The sequence below is a fragment of the Phodopus roborovskii genome, unplaced genomic scaffold (genome assembly GCF_943737965.1).
Source record: "Phodopus roborovskii unplaced genomic scaffold, PHOROB, whole genome shotgun sequence".
NCBI lineage: Eukaryota > Metazoa > Chordata > Mammalia > Rodentia > Cricetidae > Phodopus > Phodopus roborovskii.
Window position 1 is genome coordinate 30,768,305 of NW_026125052.1, and position 22,126 is coordinate 30,790,430.

The window sequence follows — 22,126 nt, forward strand, 5'->3', positions numbered from 1 at the left end:
GGGGCCACTGTATTTGTCCTTCTGTGCTTATGTTTAATGGATGAAGACTCACAGGACTGGAAAGTTAACAGGTTCAAGGCATCATTGACCGAGTTCCTGGTGACTCAGAGCTGAGCAGCTCCCCAGGAGGACACGGGGCAGGTGGTTAATGGGAGGGAGTAGGGTGGGGGGGTTGGGGTGTGCACTGGAAAGAGAGAGCAGAGCCCCTGCCCCGATGCTGCAGCAGGCACCACCTTCCAGTCGGCAGCAGCCTCCACCCTAGGAGAGCAGGGGACAGGATGGTGAGCGGATGGCCTGGGATTGAGAGAGCTGGCATGTGCCCCCAACACAGGCAGTGTTCCGGAGCAACCTGTCTCACCTCCTGGAGTTGATGGGCAGTGGGAAGGAGTCCCTCATCTTCATGAAGAAGCGAACCAGGCGGCTCACTGCCCAGTGGGCCAAGGCTGCCAAGCACTTGGCACAGAAGCTGGGGGACATCCGGAGGGACCAGAAACAGGTATGGCATCCTCTCGGGGAGTGCTTGGATAGATAAAGGGCTCCGGGCACAGAGTTCTAAGTGGGAACGAGTGTGGAAGGTTCTGACTGGGCATGGCGCATGTCCCCAGACCAGCGGCATTAGATTCAGGTAGAGGACTTGCGGGTGACAGGGCCAGGATAGCTGGTGGAGCCCCTGGTCTTTCCCAGGCTGGAGCAGGGTGTGGGTGTGGTGGACTGAGGAGGGCTTGTTGGCCCACCCGTCCATTCCTCTGTCGCTCTGTCTTCCCTTCCATCTACCCATGCAATGGAGAATGCCAGACTTGTCACCTCCCTCTCTGCTTCTTTCAGAGTCCTTGTCATTTCACAAACTGTCTTGTCTGTGTGTACTGTTGTCCATCCCGTCTGTCTGCACAGTAAGCTCCGTGAGGCAATCACATAACCGCCTCATTGACCTACAGCCCCAGTGTCCTGTCTAAAGACAGTCAACCAGGACTGGCCTGGAGACGCTGTGTGGGATGTTCCTGGGGGTGGATGGACCTAAGAGCTGCTGCAGCTGCTGCTGCTGCTGACTAGTGTCCTGCTCACCCAGATCCTCGTGCACATCGGCTTCCTGACAGAGGAGTCTGGGGACGTGTTCAGCCCAAGGGTGCTGAAGGGCGGGCCTCTGGGGGAGATGGTACAGTGGGCTGACATCCTGGCTGCTCTCTACGTGCTGGGCCACAGTCTGCGGATCACAGTCTCCCTGAAGGAGCTGCAGAGGTGAGTGCCCAGAGAGCCATTCACAGCCTGGGGGCTGGGTGGGTGTGGGTGAAGGAGAGCCTGGCCAACCAGCTGATGCTCCACCTGCAGGGGGCCCTCAGCCTGGCCACAGCCACCTCCTTCCCACTGCCTGTTCCCAGCAGACGCCTTTGCAGTTAGAATGCATAGAGGAAGTGCGTTTGTTTAGTTAGCATCAATCCACGGGCACCTGACCTCTGCTAGGGCTGCCACTAGGGCCTGGGTTTGTGCTCAGAGGCTAATGCTTAGTGTCTGGAGAGGGGAGCCCCTCCTGCACATGGGACCACTCCGCCTGCCTTCCTTGTGAGCTGGGCAGAGTCTTCAGGGCATCCCTTCTGGAGCTGGGCTCATTGCTGGGCCTATGAGGGTGCTGGGATTGGTGGGTAACGCTGACCCTCCCAATGCTTCTGGCTCCCGAACATAGATACACCCCTGCCCTGTGCTTGTTGGGGAAGAGGGTCTAAAAGATTGTGTGTGAGAATTTGGGGGGGGTATGGGCAGTAGGAATATGTGGGATACCAAGGGATTGGTGTGTGTGTGTGTGTGTGTGTGTGTGTAAGAGCGAGAGAATGAGACAGACAGACAGACAGAGGGATACTGAAGGGTAGGAGCGTGTGTGTTGATGTTGTTTGTATGTGTCTTGTCCGATGCCTTGTTGGGGTAATATGTTTTTTTATCACTCATCTGTTGGCTTTGCTATATTTCTGGCTTTGTTATATTTCTGTAAGCGTTGGATACATACAAAAGTCCCTCTAGGAGCTGTACTAATGAAGCTATGATGCACAGAATCAAGTAACCCACAGTGCTGTGGCCATCCACCTAAGACAGAATACCCGGCAGACCTGCCCTCAGCTGCCTCTTCCTCTTCCACAGGGAACTTGAATTCTGTCTCACGGGCCAGTATCACTGAATGAGGGGGATGTGAGGACTGGGCTGTATTGTTGAGAGGGGCGCTAAAATGAGCCAGTGGTTTGGGGTGTTCATCCCCATGGCCTGAAAGGCATTCTGTATGATAATGCTCTTCTCTCCAGTGGGCACAGAAAAAGTGAAAAAGTGTCTCCAGAGAGAGTGACAGGGACAAGGTAGACAGGCTTTGAAGGGAGAAAGGCACCTCACCTGCATGCGGGCTGCTGCCAGAGAAACGCTCCTCTGCCTCCAGTAGCCAAAAAACCTCAGGAGCTAAAAGGACCGGGCGGGGAGCTGTCCCAGAGTCCTGGTGCTGAACTCAGACCGATTCTGCACGCGGGGAGGCAGGCAGCAGGCTTCTGCTTGGGCATCAGAGGGCAGTTCTGTGTGTTCAGTTGCACAGGCCCCCTCGGTGCTGAGACATGCCTGCTCCCCAGTGGCTCCTTCCTGCCCCACACCCACCGCGCTCACTCAGGCAGGGCTCAGGACGTGTGCTGATGAGGGTGCTTCGGTGACAACCAAGTTTTGCAGATAATGAAATGGCCATCCTCTGGCTAGGAGGCTTCCTATAGGAAAGCCACGTGTTCATGGAAATAAGAGGAGGACCAGCGTCACAGAGCCAGAGTCTCACACCAAGTGGCATGGGCAGTCTTGTGGATATTCAGGCACAATGGGACAAACAAATATGGAGGGTGCCCAGAGACTGTTCTCCCAGGCCCTGGCCTCCAAAGACCCTTGGGAGCAGGGGCACCCTATCAGGCTCACTCACGCCTCACCCTGCCCAGTTGGAGTCAGTTATCAGAAGTGAGCTGTCCTAACCCTATTCCCTGGGGGATGGGAGCGTTTCTTCCACACACCCATCACAGACCCATCGGTACACAGTCCTGCTGGGAAGGAGCAGAGAGACTGCAGATCCTTCTGGGAGGCCGGGATTTAATTCAGTTGCTCTGTTCCAGCCCATGCCAGGGCTCTCTTCTCCCAGCTCCCACTCCAAGTCCTTCCGTGCCCAGATCACTGCTAGCTCCTCTGTCCACCTCAAGAATGGGGTGCTGAGCGTGAGGCGGGTGTCCATTGCCCATCGTGGCTAGGCAGTGACTGTGGGGTCCCTGGACTTGGGAGGCCCTGATAAAAGGTAACATGACGGAACAAGGCCCAGATGTAGCCATCCCCTTGTGAGTTACATGTACCCGTCTGTGCACATACACCCAATGCCCCCACATGAACTTACATTTGTGAATATTCACATGCATGTATATCATGACTATGTGCATGTAACCCCCGCAGGCACACACATGAATTTAGGAACTCATACATATGAACTCATGTAACACTCACATACATATACCCTGAACTTATGTGTATAACACATGCACACAAATGAATCCATATGTGTGTGAATGTATAACATCCACATTAATGCACATGTGTGAATGTGTGCATGCAACATCCACATTTACACACATGAACTTATGTAACACCCACATGAATAAGTATGACCATTTTTGCACACACAGTGCATATTATTTGCATCCATGCACATATGTACCACTGCATGCATGACACATGCATATCCACTTATATGGTTATGTATATGCTCACACCTACCCACACACATACACACACATGTCCATATAGCTTCTGCTCTCATATGCACATGTATGTTATGTATCCACGCATGCATGATCATGTGCATTTATATGCTTATGCATGTGCAACACACACACACACACACACACTCCCAGTACCTCACCAGAAACTGTCTTTTACCCCAGACTTCACTCCCTCAATTCCAGCAGGGGCTCAGGGATTGCCCCATCTCAGAATTGCTGCTCAGAAAGTTGATAGGCCCAGCTGTGCCCAAATGCCCTGGCCTTGGTCCCCTGAGGGATGCGAGTGTGAATGGAATGTCTTGCTCTGACAGGGTAGATGGGTGTAAATAGCCCAGCCCCTCCTGGGATATCCTCAGGAAGATGCTTTCAAGACCTGTTACCAGATACAATTGAAAAACAACCGAGAACCAAAGAAAAACAAAGCTGCCTTCCCTGGGGGATTCCCACTCAGGGTTAGTAGCAACAGCGCGTACGTTGGGCTAGTGCCCAGGGTGAGTGCTCCAGCCCTGGCTGCAGCAGGTACCTGCTTGCTTTGAGCATTCACCAGCACAAGGACCCCACTCTTGGCACACTGGTTCAGTGGCCCTTAGCCATCCTCATGAACATTACAGTCAAGTTGCTGCAAAGCTCAGAGCTGTGGCCTCTCAGTGGCTTCTCTCCATGCAGTCTCTGAGCTGTGAGGCTGGGAAACCAGAGAATGGGGCTGGCTTTGCCTGGCTTGTGCAAGAGGGATGTCCTCGGTGTACCTAGGACAGGGACAGGGGATGGGTTAGGGCCTGAAGTTGAGCTTAGCCTTGACACATTTGTAGGAGTGTGAGGATTCCTCCTAAGGCCCATTCATGCCTGGAAGCTCTCAGGATCTCCTTGGGCTGAGTCATTGGGGTGAGGGGCTGAGACAGTAGGGTGGAAAATTAGGACAAGGAGGGACACACTGACTTGGTTAGTTTTTGTCAATTTGATACAACCTACAGTCACCTGAGAAGAAGGAGCCTCAGTTGAGGAATTACCCAGACTGGGTCTTTCAGCGATGGAGAGTAACCTGGAAGTATAAGATGAGATGAGCCCTCTCCTCCCTCACGTTGCTTTTGGTCATGGTTTATCACAGCAACAGGAAAGGCTGGACCACACTGGAGGTGACCTAGGTTAGGAGGCCCCTGGTGTCCTTCCCAGAGTACCGGGAAGGGGCCTGCTGGCTCATGCCTTGTAGATATACATGCCTTTGTTCTCTCCAGCTGTAACTGGAGGGAAGATTGACAGGTGTAAACCATGTGGATGCTGAGCTGTGGTCCTCAGTACGCACTCTGGCACTATAGAAACACAGGCCTCTCATGGCAAAGGACAGTCGGGCACAGTGTGGGACGTGCCGGTTTTCTCTAGCGTTGCGTCACGTTGATGGTTAAAACTATCCCAGGGTTGCTGGACGATGGTGAATCCCAATGAGGGGTTGTCTGGATAAGCCTTGTCTGTAGGTATGTCTATGGGATTGTCTTGATTACTTTAACTGATGTGAAAAGACCCAGCCCACAGCAGGCGGCACCATACCCTAGGCAAGGAGTCCTGTGAGAATAGAGAGCTAGCAGAGAATGAAGCTTTTGTGCGTCCACTCTCTCTGCTCCTGACTGTATAACTGGAGTTGCAGCCAAATAGACCCTTTCTCCCCTGAGCGGCTCTCTGCCAGGGTATTTTTTTTTTTTTTTTTTTTTTTTTTTTTTTTTTTTTATCACAGCACCAGAAGTGAGACTCTGACTCAAAATTTAGAGACATGTCATTGTCACATGAGGCAGGATGCAGCCCACTGATCCAAGTTTCTTTAATGTGTATGGGTATTTTGCCTGTATGTATGCCCATGCTCCAGATGTGTTCCTGGTGCCCGTGGAGGCCAGAAGAAGAGATCACTGGGTTCCTCTGGAACTGGGGTTACAGATGGTTGTGAGCCACCACGTGGGTGCTGAGAACTGGATGTGGGTCCTCTGTAAGAGCAGCCAGTGCTCTTAAAACCATAGGGCCATCTCTTCAGGTCTCATTTTGTCCTCTTTGTAAAGACACTGTCTCCAAATGAGGCTGCATGCTGAGAAGCCGGGGGCGTGGGGGCCAACATGCAACACGTGAACTTTGTGGGGGACAAGGCAAACTGTGACAACAGTATAGCCAGCCTGGGCGGGGCCAGGCAGAAACATGGGAGGCTGAGGCGGGAGGCATGGCCATCCTTGCTAGCCCTGCAGCAGCAGGTAATGAGGAGGTGCTGGCCATTGCATTCTGAAAGCTCCCTTGGCTGCAACCAGGCCCTGCGTGGGGCAGGCACTGGGACAAAGACACAGCTTGCACACTGGTCGTAGCTCATTCACAGATGTTCCTGCCAGGTGTCTCGTCCGCTGACTATCAAGAAGTCTGGATGGATGAGCCAGCTTTTCTCTGCTCCTTGTGTTTTGGCATTTTAATTAACCGGCTCACCGGAGGGATGTCTAGGGCAGTGTGCAGACTCCACTTTTGGCTCTGGTGCAGCAAGGCATTTGTAGATGAGGGAGGTGCCGTGCAAGGACAATGCCCTGTGATAAGTACTCAGTGAGGGGGTGTCAGGCACCCGCCCCTCGCTCCTGTGGAGCGTGCACAGGGACGGAGATGTGAAGCCAGGGACGCTGTTCCCTGATGCATCCCGAGCCATCGTCTCGAAGGCTTGTCTCCACAGTGGATATTTGGAATGGAAGCCTTGCCCTTCCTCCCTGTGGAGAATTGGCAGTGCTCATCAATTTTATTTGCATAATTTCAAACATTAACAATACATGGCATGGGGAAAAAACGATGGGGCTCTTCCTCCAGCCATGAGTGAAATTGGGTTTAGGAGAAAATTAGTTGACTTAACTGGCAAATGATGGAAGCTTGAGAGGGGGCATTTAAACAAGGGAGCAGAGGAGGGAGGACTCATGGCTGTCAGTGTGCAGCCAGGCAGGGAATCGGACTCCAACCCAGGGACGTTTGCTCGCAGGTCCGTGGGAATGTCAGAAGCAGGGACCGCATCGTGTTCATCTTGTGCAGTCTGGCTTGGTCAGCTGTGCCTGTCAGACTTCTCTTTACCATGACACTTTAAAAGGAGGGATGGTTTGTTTTTAGCTTATGATATACTCAGGTTCAGTCCAGGGTCCACTGGATCCTTTGCTTGGGCATGAGGTGAGGCAGAGAGAGCGGGAAGGGTACAGCTGAGCTGCTCACATCAAGGCTCCTAGGGAACCAGAGCAAGACAGGAAGGGCCTGCTGGTGAAGTACTTGCAGCGTAAGTAAGTGTGAGGACCAGGGTTGGGTCCCTGGAGCCCAGTGCTCAGGGTGAGGGTGCAATCCTGGGGCAAGCTGCCTCCTAGGCTGCCCGTGTGGATGAGCTCCAGCTTCAAGGAGAAGCTCTACCTCAATATATGAAGTGGAGGGTAAGCCTTTAATCCCAGCACTCAGGAGGCAAAGGCAGGTGGATCTCTGAGTTCAAGGACAGCCAGGGCTACACAGAGAAACTCCATCTTGAAAAACAAAAATGCAAAATAAAAAATTAGGTGGAAGGCAATGAAGGAAAGCACCTAATATCAACTTCTGGCTTACACACACAGACACACACACACACACACGTATGCGTGTGTGCATGTGCGTGCATGCATCCCCCCCTCAAATGTGTGCCCACAGGTGTGAAAAGGCAAACGTTTACATGCTCACACCACACATACATAACACATGACGGGAAGGGGAGAGAAGGAGACACCGTTGAAGACATGGCTGCTAGCCACTTCCTTCTTTCACTCTGCCTCTTATACATCCCACCAGCCTTCAGACCAGAGCCGTGGGAGACGCCTCCTATTAACCCACAGCACCAACTGTAGCAGGTCCTGGGGTTTGAACCAGATCTAGGACTGTTCTGAGCCCATGGAATGTTCAGCGGACAGAACCAGAGCTGGGTGATTGACAACAGTGACTCGGTGGAAGGTGGTGTGTCCACTTGACACCGTCTAGAATCGTCTGTGACGGGAACCTCAATGAGGGAGCTCTAGATTAGGTTAGCCTGCAGACATGGCGTGGGAGATTATTTTGTTTATGTTAGTAGAGGTGGGAAGGCCCACCCACTGTGGGTGGCGTCATTCCCTAGGCAAAGGATCCTGCCGTGTACACCAGTGCAGGAGCACGCTGTATACCAGCATGCATTCATGGAGTCATTGCTCTCTGCTCTGGAATATAGATGAGATAAGTAACTACTTTAAGTCCCTGCCTTGACTTCCCCCATGGTAATGGGCTGTAACCTGGGCTTGAAAGCCTGATAAACTCTTAATCCCTTAAATTGCTTTTGTTGGGATATTTTATTACACACACTGAAATGAGACTAAATTGGAGGGTGTCCCCCAAGACTCCAGTCTCATGAGTAGAAGACTTGCTCGTCACAGTGTGAGTGGCATTTGGAGGTGAGGTCTTAAGGAAGTGATCAGGTTAGGTGGGTCCCCGGGGCTGCGTTATTGACTGAAAGAAAAAGAAAAGAGGCCAGAGTTAGCTAGCACAGTGGCTGTCTCACCAGGTGGCTCCCATGTAAAAAAGCCAGACGTGGCCATGTTCTTTAACACCAGGGCTGTGGGGGACAGAGGCTGAAGGACCACTGGGGCTTGCTAGCCACCAGCCTGGTTCCAGGCCCAGTGAAAGAGTGTCTCGAGGGAATAAGGCAAAGTTGTAGAGTACAATGCCTGGCATCATCCTTTTCTGGTCTCCTCCACACGCACACTGGTGCGTGCGCGCGCGCACACGCGTGCACACACACACACATGCATGCACAGTCAGTAAGAAACCAGCAGTAGGACGTACACCTCTAAACACACCTCTTGGAGATCAGGTTGGAGGATAGATAATTCAGGGCCAACCTGGACTGCCTACCAACACCTTGCCAAAAGATAATCAGGGAAAAGAAAACACACTGTCCTAGTTGGGGTCACTATTGCTGGGATGAAACGCCATGACCAGAGAAACTTGGGGAGGAAAGAATTCACTTGGCTCACACTTTCACATCAGAGTCTGTCACTGGGGGAAGTCAGGACAGGAACTCCAGGCGGGAACCTGGAGTCAGGAGCTGATGCACAGGCCATGGAGGGTGCTGTTTGGTGGCTTGCTCCCCATGGCTTGCTCAGCCTGCTTTCTTCCAGAACCCAAGACCACCAGTCCAGGGATGGCCCCACCCACACTGGGCTGAGGCCATACTCACAGCACGTTATTCTGTAAAGCAAAATAATTAAGCCAAATATGGTCGCTATGAGGTCAGGCTAGGTAGTGGAGGTGCTGTATTCGTGAACTTGTTATATTATTTTCTATAATTGTCTGGGCGCTTCAAATATTTTCTAATACGTAAGTACAAGGAGCAGGAAAAGGAAGGGGCAAGCCTGCTTGGACTTGACGATTCCTCTTTACACAGTACCCCGCCCCCAAGAGGAGACATGGCTATCTCTGATTGGGCCAATTGAGCTTGTCACTCTCCAGCTCTCCCTTCTCTTCCTCATTGCTTAGGCTCTCCCCTCCATCCTGGTCCTCTAGTGAAGCCTGCTAGGTCCCTGGGTGACCGTACTGGGGCATTCCCCTAGGCCACCTAGCCAAGCTTTGGCACCACCGATTGGACACTGGGTCCCACCCGCCAGACCCGCTCAGCCTTTCCCCAGGAGCTGGGATGGGGCAGTCCTGGTCCCAGTTCTCCATCTTCTTCCTAGGACAGAAGCGTCCGTCCGTGTGAAGTCATCTCCCTTCCCTTCCTTGATGGTCAGAGCCTGGGGGCTCGTATACAAAGGTCCGCGCTTTGTGGGCCCCATCACACACAGGGCAGGGGCAGTTCTGTCAGGAGGTGACTGGGAAGGAGGAGGGAGGGGATGGGCCAAGAGCCCTTCCTTAGGGAAGCCAAGGAGTGTCACCCCGAAAAGGCCCAGTCTTCTTGCTTGGCCTCTCAGGAGGGACAGAGCGAGCCGGTGGAGCTTGTGGAAGTCCTGGAAGTTTTCAGCTTAGACGGCGATAGGAACATCATTTCCTGGCAGCTGGGCTGTGCTTACCCCCAAATGTGAGCAGCACCTGGAGAGGTTATTTCTAGTCACGGAACAAGAGCACAGGGAGAGGCGGAGTGGAGGATCTGTAGCTTAGGAGACGTGTCTGAGTAAGAATACAGAAGCCGAGGCCACAGCAAGGGGATGCAGGCTCTGTGCAAGGTCACACAGCAGCCTTGTATGCAGAGCTCGTGTCCACAGAAGTTCTTCCTTGTTCCAGAACCCAGCACATTGCTTCCTACTCTGCCCCGTCCTACTCTGATGTTTTAGCAGAAAGCAAGGGAGCTGATTTTTTTGCCCTGTGCTGTCTGCAACCAGCTAGAACTCCCAGGCAGGATGGCACCCCAGTGCCTCTGGGAGGCAGAATGCTGGGATCTGAGCATATGGAGGAGGTGGCTGTTTTAATTATTGTAAAATTCACATCACATAAAACGTGTTGTCTTAGCCATTTTACAGGGTACAGTCTGATGGCTTCAGATCTTCTTGCAAAATTAAAACTGTCTCCACTATACTGTAGGTCTGTTCCTCCTTCCCCCAGAAGCCAGCATTATATGTACGTGTGTGTGTGTGTGTGTGTGTGTGTAATTTAGCTGCATGCATGTGTGTATGCATGCTAGTCCATGTGTGTATGTGCAGAGACCAGAGAACGATGTTCAGTGTCTGCCTCTCTCATGCCATTTTATTCTTTAAAGATTTATTATGTATGTGTCTGTGTAGGTATGTGTATGTGAACTCAGGTGCTTGCATGTGATCCCCTGGAGCTGGAGTTACAGGCCGTTGAGAGCTGGGAACCAAACTCAGGTTGTCTGCAAAAGCAGGGCATGTTCTTAACTGCTGAGCCATCTCTCTAGCCCTCTCCTTTTTGAGACAAGCTCTCTCAATTTACCTAGACTCCTGGAATCCTCCTGCCTCCACCCTCAAGAACTGAGGTGTCAAACTTTTGTTGCCACACTCAGTTTTTCAAAAGAGATTTGTTTAGTTTTATTTTATATTTATGGGCATTTGCATTTATGTCTGTGAACCATGTGCATGCCTGGTGCTCACAGAACCAGAAGAAAGCATCGGATCTCCCAGAATTGGAGTGACAGACAGCTGTGAGCCACCTGCTGGGTGCTGGGACTGAACCGGAGTCCTCTGAAAAAGCAACAAGCACTCTAACCATGAACCATTTCTCCAGGTCCCAGGAGAAGCTTTTATACAGGTTCTGGGGTAACAAACTCAGGTCCTCATGCTTGCTCGGCAAATACTTTATCCCCCGAGACATCTCTCAAGCCTGCACCTTGTTTTTTGAGAAAGTATCTCTCACTGGGACGTGGAGCTGAGTGGCTAGGCCATCTGTCTAGAGGGCCTCGGGGACCTGCCACTCTCATTTCACCAACACTGAGATTATATACGCACACTGCCACCTGCAGGTGGGGGGCAGGTGACCATATCCTTGGTCAACCACCCTATTCACTGTGTTAAAGTGCGCGCGCGTGTGTGTGTGTGTGTGTGTGTGTGTGTGTGTGTGTGTGTGTGTGTGTGTGAATCAGAGGACAATTTGCTCCCATCAGTATTCTAACACCATGAGTGTTCTGAGGATCAAATCCAGGTCATCAGCCTTGGCGACAAGTGCTTTCACCCTATGAGCCAACTCACTGGCCCCTCTGTGTGTGTAGATGCCACCCAGGTGGACCAGGGGACATCTCTCTGGCCACCAGGTTTGGCAGTTCTAAAGGCCTGCAGTGGGGTGGCCGTTCCCTGGGAAGATCTGAGATTTTATTCTGTGACTCTGGGTCGGTGCGGTGGATGAAGATCAGCGCTACTGATGCTGAGGCATCAGGAGAGTCCTCTGGCTGGGACTGTGTGCAGCCTCCCGAGCCACCTCTGGCTGGGACTGTCAGGCTGGCGTTTTCTCAAGTGCCAGCTCCAGCCAGCCACTTAGAGTAAAATTGCCCATAAAAGTGCACTTGAATTATAGGCCATAAACCTACAACCCCCTGAGTAGCTGACCTTTCTGTTCCCTGGAACTCAGGTGCCTTTGGGAGCAACGAAGCTCTGCCTGCCTCCCCTCGGGAAACCAGCAGAAGGGGGGGGGGCACACACACTCCTTTGGGTGGGGGGGAGAGGGGAAGGGCTGCAGCTTCTTATTCCCTCCTCCCAGGAAAAGGCACAAGGAACCAATCAGCTTGCTCCTTCTTCCCAGCATGCAGGGCCCTGGTTTCCGAGGGCCTCTGGGCTCTCCACCTGGGTTAACCTAGCAGGTGCTGGGTGGAGCTCCCACATCTAAACCCACCCTCTCAGGGCCACCACACCCATTGCCTCCGTATCCATCTGGTCTGGAAAGAGTCCTTTGGCTAACGTCATTGGGTCAGATCCTGAACTTGGTCCTGAAGCTTCAGATCTGACCTGCTTTCTAGGAGCCCACAGTTGAGACAAGGTGACTTAGGGCAGTCATTAGGTATGTCTGCCAGTATAGATAACATGAAAGGGAAAGACAGCTGGAGGGTTGGCTAGAAGTTGTCGATTGTGACCAAAAGGGGACAGAGAACCAAGGGACCTTCTGGTTCCAAGTCTGGGCATCTGCTTGGAGCTCTACCTAATTATGTGCATAAGTGTGCCTAGAGGGATGGGCAGATCTTACTGAATGCTGTTTAGAATCACAATGATCACAGAGCCTTAGTTTAAATGGAGCAAGCATGAGGACCTGAGTTCGGATCCCGACACCCATGTAAAAAATACTTGGCACACTCCCAGAGATGTGTTTCCATGGTGGCTGTAAATCCAGTCAAGGTGACAGTCAAGACGAACCGAGGAAGTCTGGTGTGGTGTCACACGAGCCCTGGAGAGACAGAGGTCTCCATGGATTCAGAACTAATCAGATCTACATAGAGAGTTCCAGGCCAGCCAGGGCTACATAGTGAGACCCTGTCTCAAACCAAACCAAACCAAACCAAGGAAATCAAAGAACAGGGTGACACACGTTGCCTGGAAGCAACCAGAAAGACGAGAGGAGGCCTGTAATTCCACAGGGATGCCCCCATGATTCATATGTTTAGAACTGCCTTCGTTTTACCAACCAGATTCCCATCGAGAGGAGAGTAGCCACCCCTTTCTCGCAGCTGAAGGAGAAGCCCAGGGCAGGGTGCCTGGGTCCTTTTGTCTGTAATTCTCAGCTGGGTGAGGCCAAGAGAAGGGCGGGCTCTGCAGCAGCAGGGAAGCTCTGTGAGGGGTGTGGTTTTGCTACCGGAGTTTGGGGGTGAAGAGAAGGGCACCGCAGAGACGAAGGTTCAACACTGAGAAACGTCAGTCTCCATCTTTCAGTACCACAGCTCGTGGCTCTCAGCCCATTCCCCATCACCAGTTACTCAGGAGACCCTGGTCTTAGAAGCCCGTGTTCCGCTCACTGAAAGGCCACTTTGTACCCCTTTGCCGCGACCTGGGGGGGTGTCATGGGAAAGTAGCCCCCGGGGGGAGGAGGGACGGGGCAGAGACTGAGTGGCATGCCAGCACAGTTTCTGGCATTAGGGGGACACATGGTTGGGGAACAGCTCAGCAAGGCAGGTTGCTGGCCTCACCCTTCGTGAGGCCATGTCCTGTAGGGACAGATCCACCCCTGATGCCACCATATCCATCCTAACCCCAACCCTGGCGTCTTTGCTTTGCGGGCGGGTACCATCTACATCACCAGAATGGGGCCACTGTGGATGGTCTGTCCGGAGGACAGTGTGAGCCAGCCCCTCCCCTACCCAGCCGGGAATGCGCACACGGTGCGGTGACTCTGGGCTGGTACTTTTCCACCTGGCTTGAATTATTTCAGAGTGGATCAGCTGTGGCCCTGTGTCTCTAATGAATCTGTCCTTGTCAGAACCCATCACCTCCCTGGCCCAAGGTTGCTTATGGTGTGGGATCCCCACAGGCAGCCAATGGCCTGGCAGAGGCAAAGCGTGGGGCATCCCGCTCACTAAAAGGCCACTTTGCACCCCCAGGAGCTGAGATGGGAAGACAAGGGCTCTTAGCATCCTTGGCCTATTTGGCCATTGTCCTCCTTGCTCTCAATACCCAATCGACACTCAGCCCCTGGCCCTGATGCCTGATCTGTGCATCTCCTCATCCCTCTCCAGGTCACTTACTCTTCCTGGAAAATCTCACAATCTGAGGACCTCAAGTCTCACGGGGCTCAGGGCCTGGCACCCTGTAATATCTTACAAAATATTACAAAATAAAGGGAGCACCTGAGGGGGTGGTGCTGTGCCTGAAACAGCACAGCACCAGGCTTGGTGTTACTTCAGCCCAGGACTTTCTGCTCTGGCTCTGTATAAGGCGAAGGTCATGGGTAGCTGTGGCTCACTCTCGGTCTCACACTGGGGCTCAGCGCAGGCTCACTGAATGCTAGAGTATGAGGCCGGCCAGAGGGGGAGAGACCAGGGGGCTTCCCAGTCAGTTCTGCAGGGGCACAAGTGGGAGGTGATGATTTTACGGACTGAGAGTGGATTGTTTAACGATGCTGAAATCAGCAGCTGTGGTGGCTGTGCCAAGGCTTAGAGCCTTCTCCAGGGAGACCACCGGGCAGATGGCTGTTCTAGAAGAAGCCGCAAGGCCATGGCCATGTCCTTCAGGCTTCAGTGAAATGAGATGACTGACAGCCGGGCTCCTGCCTGTCAGCAGACCCAGCCACGGCTTCTGGGTTACTGGAAGCAGCCCTGTCCCTGGCAAAAACCGTTACGTTTGTACAGGCAGGCTGGTGATCCCAGGGGACTCAGGGCTATGGTTGGCTGGAGTAGGGAGGGGGGTCCCAGAGGCCTGTAGGAGCTGGGTCAGCCATGGCATTTGGAACCTTGGCACTGAGTGAGCAGTGAAGGGACTCTGGGGACTTAGGCTCACATTCATGGCACTCTGTCCCCAGACTTGTTCTCTGAGCAAACAGCCTTGTCGGAGTTGCAGAAACCCCCTTCCTCAGGGCAGGGGGACTAGGCCAGGTGCACTGCTTGGCAAAGTAACTGGGGTGTGTGTGTGTCCCCTGCCGTGTGTGTGTGTGTGTGTGTGTCCTGCCGTGTGTGTGTGTGTGTCCTGCCGTGTGTGTGTGTGTGTGTGTGTGTGTGTCCTGCCGTGTGTGTGTGTGTGTGTGTGTGTGTGTGTCCTGCCGTGTGTGTGTGTGTGTGTGTGTCCTGCCATGTGTGTGTGTGTGTGTGTCCTGCCGTGTGTGTGTGTGTGTCCTGCCGTGTGTGTGTGTGTGTGTGTGTGTGTGTGTGTGTGTGTGTGTGTGTAGGTAGGTAGATGCCCACGTGCAGTGAAAAGTCCATACAACTGTATAGAGCCATGCCTTTGATTCATCTCTGAGAGCACGCTCTTGCCTCTCTCGGGCTGACTGTCTCCCTTTGCTTTCCAGCCTGGGCTGTGGCAATGGGGTGGGTGCAGGGCTGGCTGAGAAGGTGGGTTTCTCGGGGCTCCGACTCTAATGGGCTCTTCTCTCAGTAACTTAGGGGTGCCTCCAGGCCGGGGGAACTGCCCACTCACCATGCCTCTGCCTTTTGACCTCATCTACACGGACTATCACGGCCTGCAGCAGATGAAGCAGCACATGGGGCTGTCCTTCAAGAAGTACCGGTGAGAGCCCGGGGCCCCGGGGCCGTGGGACCACAGCTCTTCACCATGCCTCCCTCCTGCCAGCTAGGCCAGGGCGGGGCCTCACCTCACCTGCCTCAGCCTTCACCTTCCCACCCCAAGCAGATCACTGTCAGCCCTCAGGCGCCTTCCTTCCCTCTGTGGGAGGGGGCTGAAGCTAGTAGGCGGGAGGTGGGCTGGAAGGGGGCCCCAGGCATCCCGGGGGTGAGGAGGGTGGGAGAGATCCCCTTGGGGTCATGACCGCTGCCTGGAGTGGGAGTCGGTCAATGCCCTTCCCTCAGTGACCCCAGGGTGAGGCAAGCAGGCTGCAGCCGGCAACTGTGGGTTCATTCAGCACCGAGAGATCTACTTTTTATGTGCTCTAATGTCATCAATACCCAGTGTGATTTCATTAGAGGAAGGTGATGGCCGGCGTTATTGCTTTTATTATTAATGTGTGCTGTCTGAGCATTGCCATCTTGCCCGCCCCACCCCCTCTCCCTGGGAATCAAGAATTCTGCTGGCCTCAGCAGTCTGAAAGATTCTGGGTCACCCGGAAGAACGCTGGGCCCTGGCAGCTTTGTGTGTGCGGTGTCTAAATGTCAGCACCGTCCTTCCGTGGCCACTCAGGGTAGGATGGGCGGGTGGGGTTTCTAGAGCCATGACCTCAGAGTTGACTAGGTTAGCTGATCCTATAGGGAAGAGGGTCAGAGCAGAGCCTCTTCTGAGACCTAGGAGGGACCACTCTTGCAGAGGACGCTTGCAGCAGACTCCCAAGCCCAGATCCCTGGGGCCATGCCCATGGCCACTGTTCTTCCCAACAAAGCAGAGCTTACAAATGACCCTGGGCGATGAAGGGATGCCCCATCCTCCTCAGATACCACCGCACTTCCTAGCCTTCCTCCAATGGAAGTGACAGTCTGGCTTCTGGGTACCAACCAGGGACTAGACGTTAAGAATGACCAAGCTACCCCGAGGCAGCTGGACCATCGCTGTTCCTGTCAGGGAAGCTGTCCCAGAGATGGTGACGCACCTGCTGTGGTCACACAATGAGGCAGTGCCTAAGTGAAGCCCTCGCCAAGTACTGCCCTTCCCTGACCTAGCCACAGCGTTGTCACAGGGCACCCCTAGTCCAGGGACACACAGAAAGGTATGACCTCAGTCCTGGTTCCCCTGGGGGAGGACAGGTGCAGAATCCGAGTCATCGACACCTTTGGGACGGAGCCAGCGTACAACCACGAGGAGTATGCCACGCTACACGGATACCGGACCAACTGGGGTTACTGGAACCTTAACCCCAAGCAGTTCATGACCATGTTCCGTGAGTGCTACCGGGAGAGAAGGGTCTCCCCAGGTGTGCAGGGGTGGGTCTCCCCAGGTGTGCAGGGGTGGGTCTCCCCAGATGTGCAGGGGTGGGTCTCCCCAGATGTGCAGAGGGTGGGTTTCCTTGTGTCTAAGGGGTGGGTCTCCCCACATGTGCAGAAGGTGGGTTTCCTTGTGTCTAAGGGGTGGGTCTCCCCAGATGTGCAGGGGTGGGTTTCCTTGTGTCTAAGGGGTGGGTCTCCCCAGATGTGTACCCTTCCTTTCTGGCCAGTGGGATGGACTCATCAAGCACCTGTCATCCCTTTGGGTAAAAGGCAGCAGGAATCACAGAGGCACAACAAGGTGGGCCCAGGGCTGCCGCTGACCCAAAGCTGGGAGTTCTGGGAAGCACGCAGCTCAGAGCACGGGGCCCAGTGGCCTTCCTTCCAGAGGTTTCCCAAATCAACCAGAGAAAGTGGAGGGGGCGGGGCAAAGGGAAGGCAATGAAGCAGGTGGAGGAGTTTGAAGGTTGTGGACACTTGGAAGCTCCTTCAGGCCCCAGGCCTGAGCTGAGCCTGGAGGAAGGGGGTGAAGGAGGGGGAGCCTTAGGGGACCAGTGTCAGCCATTTGTTTTGTTCGTTTGGTTGGCTGCTGTTTGGTTTCTCAAGGCAGGGTTTCTCTGTGTAGCCCTGGCTGTCCTGGCACTCGCTCTGTAGACCAGGCTGGCCTCACAGAGATCCACCTGCCTCTGCCTCCAGAGTGTCAGGGTTAGAGGCGTGCGCCACCACCGCCCAGCCGAGTATCAGCCACCTGTGTGTTGTTTTCTGTTTCTGGCGCTGCCGACCACATGTGGGGCCTTGTGCATGTTAGGCCAGCTGTGTTGCCAGCCTCCCCACCTTTTAAAACTTTGAGATAGGGTCTCCATGTGTACCCCGCTCAGGGTTTGAACTCCTGCCTCGGCCTCCCAAGTGCTGGCATCTCAAGTCCTGTGTGGCTCTTGCTTAAGGGTCTATTTGGTGTCACTTAGAATGCCTTTTATTCCATGTATTTATTCATCTGTGCATACAGGGTATATGGTGACAGGTAGAGCCCACACATGCTGTGGAGGTCAGAGGACAGCCTGCAGGAATCTGTTCTTTCCTTCTTCCCTGGGATCGAGCTCAGGTTGTCAGGGTTGGCAACAGGCACCTCCTCCATCCTGAGCCATCTTACTGGCCCTCAGCTGTCACTCTTAATTGTATAGTCCTCTGTTGCTGTGAGCAGAGTAACATCATAAGCACCTAATTTTCGATACTTCAGAGGCTCTGGGCCAGATAAGCCGCCTCGTTACGGGTGTGTCTAAATTAAGAGCAGACTGGGTTTTGTGCAGTTCCTGGGGACTTGCAGAGGATATGATCTTAATTTAAGGTGTCAAACTCAGGCATTTCTGTCAACAGCTTAGGTTCCGATTGCACTGGGCAGACACGAGTTTCCATGGTCAGTGAGTAATGGCTGCATTAGCTCCCAGAACTGGGGCATAATTCTGCAGCCCAGGGAATCTAGACTAGGAAACAGGCTCAGGGAGGTATTGCACCCTGCCTGGGGACACACCGCTCGCTGGGGGAGCCCATTTGGCAGTTCTGTGGGGCCCAGAGGGATGTGTGGTCCCTGTATAATGTGGAATGCAGTCTGGAAGGAGAAGACAAGGAGGGGATTGCAGGGGCCCCTGGGTAGGGAAGGCTGTGGAATTTGAGTATCGGGTAATTATCCCCTTAGAAGAGGAGTTTTAAACATGATGGGGAGAGAGGCCTGGGGGATTGGGCACGAGCCACTGTGTTTGGTCAGAATATAGCTAAGAGGCTTCTGCAAGAAACTAACAAGGGACCAGCAAGATGTCTCACCAAGGACAGGAGCTTGCCTCTAAGCCTGGTGACCTGAGTTCTATCCCAGGGACCCACACTGTGGAAGGAGAGAACCAACTCCCACAAACCCCTCTGACCTCCATACATGCACCACAGGACACGAATGCACACGTGTATGCGTATACACACTTGATTGATTAATGCCAGAAAACATTTTACAAGAATCTGCTCTTTGAATATGGAGTTCTAGGCTTAGAAAACTCCTACTCATCCTCCTGAACCCCAAGTCAAATGTTTCTTCTTTCTCCCAATGCTTACACTGACCCCCTAGTCTTCTATCTTGTAGCTAATCTGCTCGTCTTAGCGTTTTGAGACAGGGTCTTGTATATCACAGGCTGGTTCTCTTTTCCTCTCCTGGTCTAACCTTTCCCTGCCCTCGGAGCTCTTTGTTTAATTGTCCCAGTTATTTTAATTGGTCACCATGCTTCCCTGTCCAGTTTCCCTGACTGATTCAGCTAATTATATTCTAAATCCGTCCCTTCCGGTAGAATTGGTGGAGTGCGGGGCAGTCCTGATGTGTCCTCCTCAGGCCACCAGCCCAGCTGGAGGCAGAGGGAACGGAGGTAGCCAGGCATCTGTCCAGGAGGGTCTGGCTGCCTTTCTGGGGGTGGGTGTGTCCAAAGTTGAGAAGAATCTAGATGTCATCGGAAGTGTCCCCTGTCCTGGTTACCGCACTGAGAGCTCTGGGCCTCGGGCAGGGCTCCACCCCACCTCCTGAAGCCCAGGAGGCCTGGGTCTCTTCTGGAAGGGCCTTGAGCATTCCCAGGCATTGTGGTGGGAAGCGGCGGGGCTGGGCATGTGGCTCAGTCGGCTTGCCTGGCATGGACAAGAAGACCCTGGGTCCCCTCTCCAGCATCACATAGCAGACATACACCTACGCACCTATAATCCCAGCAGTTAGGAGGAGGAGGCAAGAGGATCACAAGTTCACCCTCAGTTACTTAAGAGAGGCGTTGAAGACAGCCTAATGCCCCAGGTGTGTGTTGGAATGTCCTGTGGGTGGGGACGCCACACTTGTCTGATTAGCATGCCTCTCCCTGCTGAGGGAGGCTAGCTAGGGTGTGGCTCATAAGCATCTGGAGTAGGAAATGGGGTGACAGGAGTTTGGGGTGTCCTGGGAGACTGAGCAAGCTTTGCTTGCAGCCAGCTCTCTCCAGGGTTCCACCCATTCAGAAGGCAGTGAGTGGGCTCTGGATTCAGCTGACTCCAGGTCCTAGCGCCCCCCAGGGCAGCGGCGGGCGGCCTGCACAGGGAGAAGACTGGCGGCTGTCTCTGAAGGCGGGCAGGGTTACCCACACCCGATCCCAGGGCCTCAGCTGCGTTCAGTACCGCAGACTGGTGCAGGACGAGGGATTTCTTCATTAACTTCATTTTAAAAAGCATTACTCAAATAAGGAGAGGGCCCTTTTGATTGTATAACCTGCTGGGCAAAAAGTATGTATTGGGTAATCTTGTAACAATAATGCAATAACGATGCTTTTCTGAAAATCTAACCAAATAATAAATAAATTATTAAAAGGAGCTAAAACTCACTTTGCCCCTGAGGGATAAGTGAGGAAGCAAGACCCTGCCTGGGGCGGGGGCTCTGGAAGAGAATTAGGAGATCTTTATCTTAATTCTCTGTTGTGTTCTCAACAGAGAACTGGCCAGAGGACCCCAAGGGAAGCTGGTGGACCCCAGAGAGGCTCATGAGGGTGGGCGATGGGGGAAGGGATCTGTCAGAAAAGGGAGGAGCTTAGTGCAGGCAGGACAAAGGTTGGGAGGTGTGACACGAAGTTGCTTTGGCTGGGGACAAGAGGTGAGCTAACCCTGCTGCAGCCTGACCTTGTTCCCACAAGAATAACTGAACGGTGAGGTGCGTGCTAGAACGTCCTGTCAGGGAGCGCCATGTTGAAGACTAGGCTCCCAGTAAATAAAGGATGTCCCCATTAGGAGTGGGGGGAGCCTGGAGATTGTGAGAGGGAGCGTGCCTGCCTGTGGGGTCTTAAGCAGGTCTAGGAACGTGATAGGACCCAAGTCAGAAAGGATTGTTCCAGAGAAAAGAACTTTGGCAACAGGGAGCCAGCTGCCAATGCGCTGGAGACTGGGGGTGAGGCTGGGTAGAGGAGAAGCCTCTGCGGTGACATGTGTGGAGGGGGCCAAGATGGAGACAGTGCCCTAGAGAAGGGACTGAGCAGAGAGGGGAGTCCTGGCTGGGTTACCCAGACTCAAGTCCGCCATCGGAAACAAGCTGGGAGCCAGGTGGCCCTGCGGGTTCTCTGCTCTGAGCTTTGTGACTGCCTCTGCTCCAGGCCAGACCACCCATGGGTGCTGTCCCCACATGCTCAGTGGGGACTCCTGGGAGAGGCAGGTCCAGGGAGGAGGGCTGCCGCTTGGATGTTTGTTTGATAACCCCGTCTTCCCCACTCTGCGGCCGGGCTGTAGCTCACACCCCAGACAACTCCTTCATGGGCTTCGTGTCCGAGGAACTCAGTGAGGCTGAGAAGCAGCTCATCAAAGACAGCAAGGCCAGCAACATGGCGGTGGTGTACGGCAAGGAGGCTAGCATCTGGAAGGTGAGCCCGGCAGGTCCTGCCAACGGTGCCAGCGCCAGTGCCGGCCACGCCCACTGCAAAGCCACCCTCCAGAGTGAGGGCCACACCCACGCCAGTGCTGAACATATCCACTGTGCTTGCCATGCCTACTCAAGTATAGGCCACACCCATTGTGGCACAAGCCACGTCCACTGCACTAAGTGCCTGCCACAGCCACACGGGGTCATGTCCATGCCAGTGCTGGCCACTCTGCTGCAAGTCACATCCATGACTGTAAAGGCTCGGCCACACAATCACAGGACTTCCCCAGCCCTGTATGGGCAAAGCCCACGCCTGGGCAGTCCACCGGGTGCAGAGTATCCGGAACACAGCTCCACCTACTGCACAGCACACTAGAGGATGGACTATGTGTCTTGCTAATGGTTCAGGGTCGACCCCAACAAGATGTTGACAGGCCCCCTCACCCCCTGGACTGTTCCCAGAGACCTGGATGGTTTCTTTATGGAAGGAACCCTCTACCCCCACCTCTAGGAACTGATGAATGATATAAGCCCCATAGGCAGGCTTAGGCTAGATGGGAGTGTTGTGGGGTGAGAGGTGGGGATGGGGCTTACAGATTAGAACCCTACCTTCCAGCTTGGGTCCCCCACCCCGGGAAACTTGTGAGTGAGGGATGACACCTGCTTCTGGTCACTAACCTGCTCTCTCTGTCCCCTGTGCTCCGCGGCGATGAGGCAGCCCCAGGTATGGAACGGAAGCCCCATGTGCATGCTTTTGACTTACTTCAGCAGTGGCTACATCGTGGGCTCTCCCTGAGGATGTGTTCTTGACTCTCACATGAGCTCCATGGATGTACCAGGGTCGGGAGGGGCGAGTGGGGGGAGCAGGGTCCGAGGAGCAGTCTTCCCTGGGTCCCTGTGAGGGCAGTGGTAAGTTCCTGGGCACAGCCACAGACAAGGCTTAGGGCCGGAGGGACAGAAGACAGGCGGGAAGCAGATTGT

The 22,126-nt window shown here is 53.9% G+C and overlaps 1 protein-coding gene across 1 annotated transcript in view; it reads left to right on the forward strand.

The window, feature by feature from the left end:
• Mgat5b (alpha-1,6-mannosylglycoprotein 6-beta-N-acetylglucosaminyltransferase B) overlaps nucleotides 1–22,126 on the forward strand; it is a 54,665-nt gene that overhangs the window by 23,681 nt on the left and 8,858 nt on the right. Inside the window, exons 7-11 of the mRNA XM_051181345.1 lie at nucleotides 332–496; nucleotides 1,067–1,236; nucleotides 15,260–15,391; nucleotides 16,576–16,709; nucleotides 21,016–21,146. Coding sequence (XP_051037302.1) covers nucleotides 332–496; nucleotides 1,067–1,236; nucleotides 15,260–15,391; nucleotides 16,576–16,709; nucleotides 21,016–21,146 — 732 coding nt within the window. The remainder of the gene's footprint in view (nucleotides 1–331; nucleotides 497–1,066; nucleotides 1,237–15,259; nucleotides 15,392–16,575; nucleotides 16,710–21,015; nucleotides 21,147–22,126) is intronic.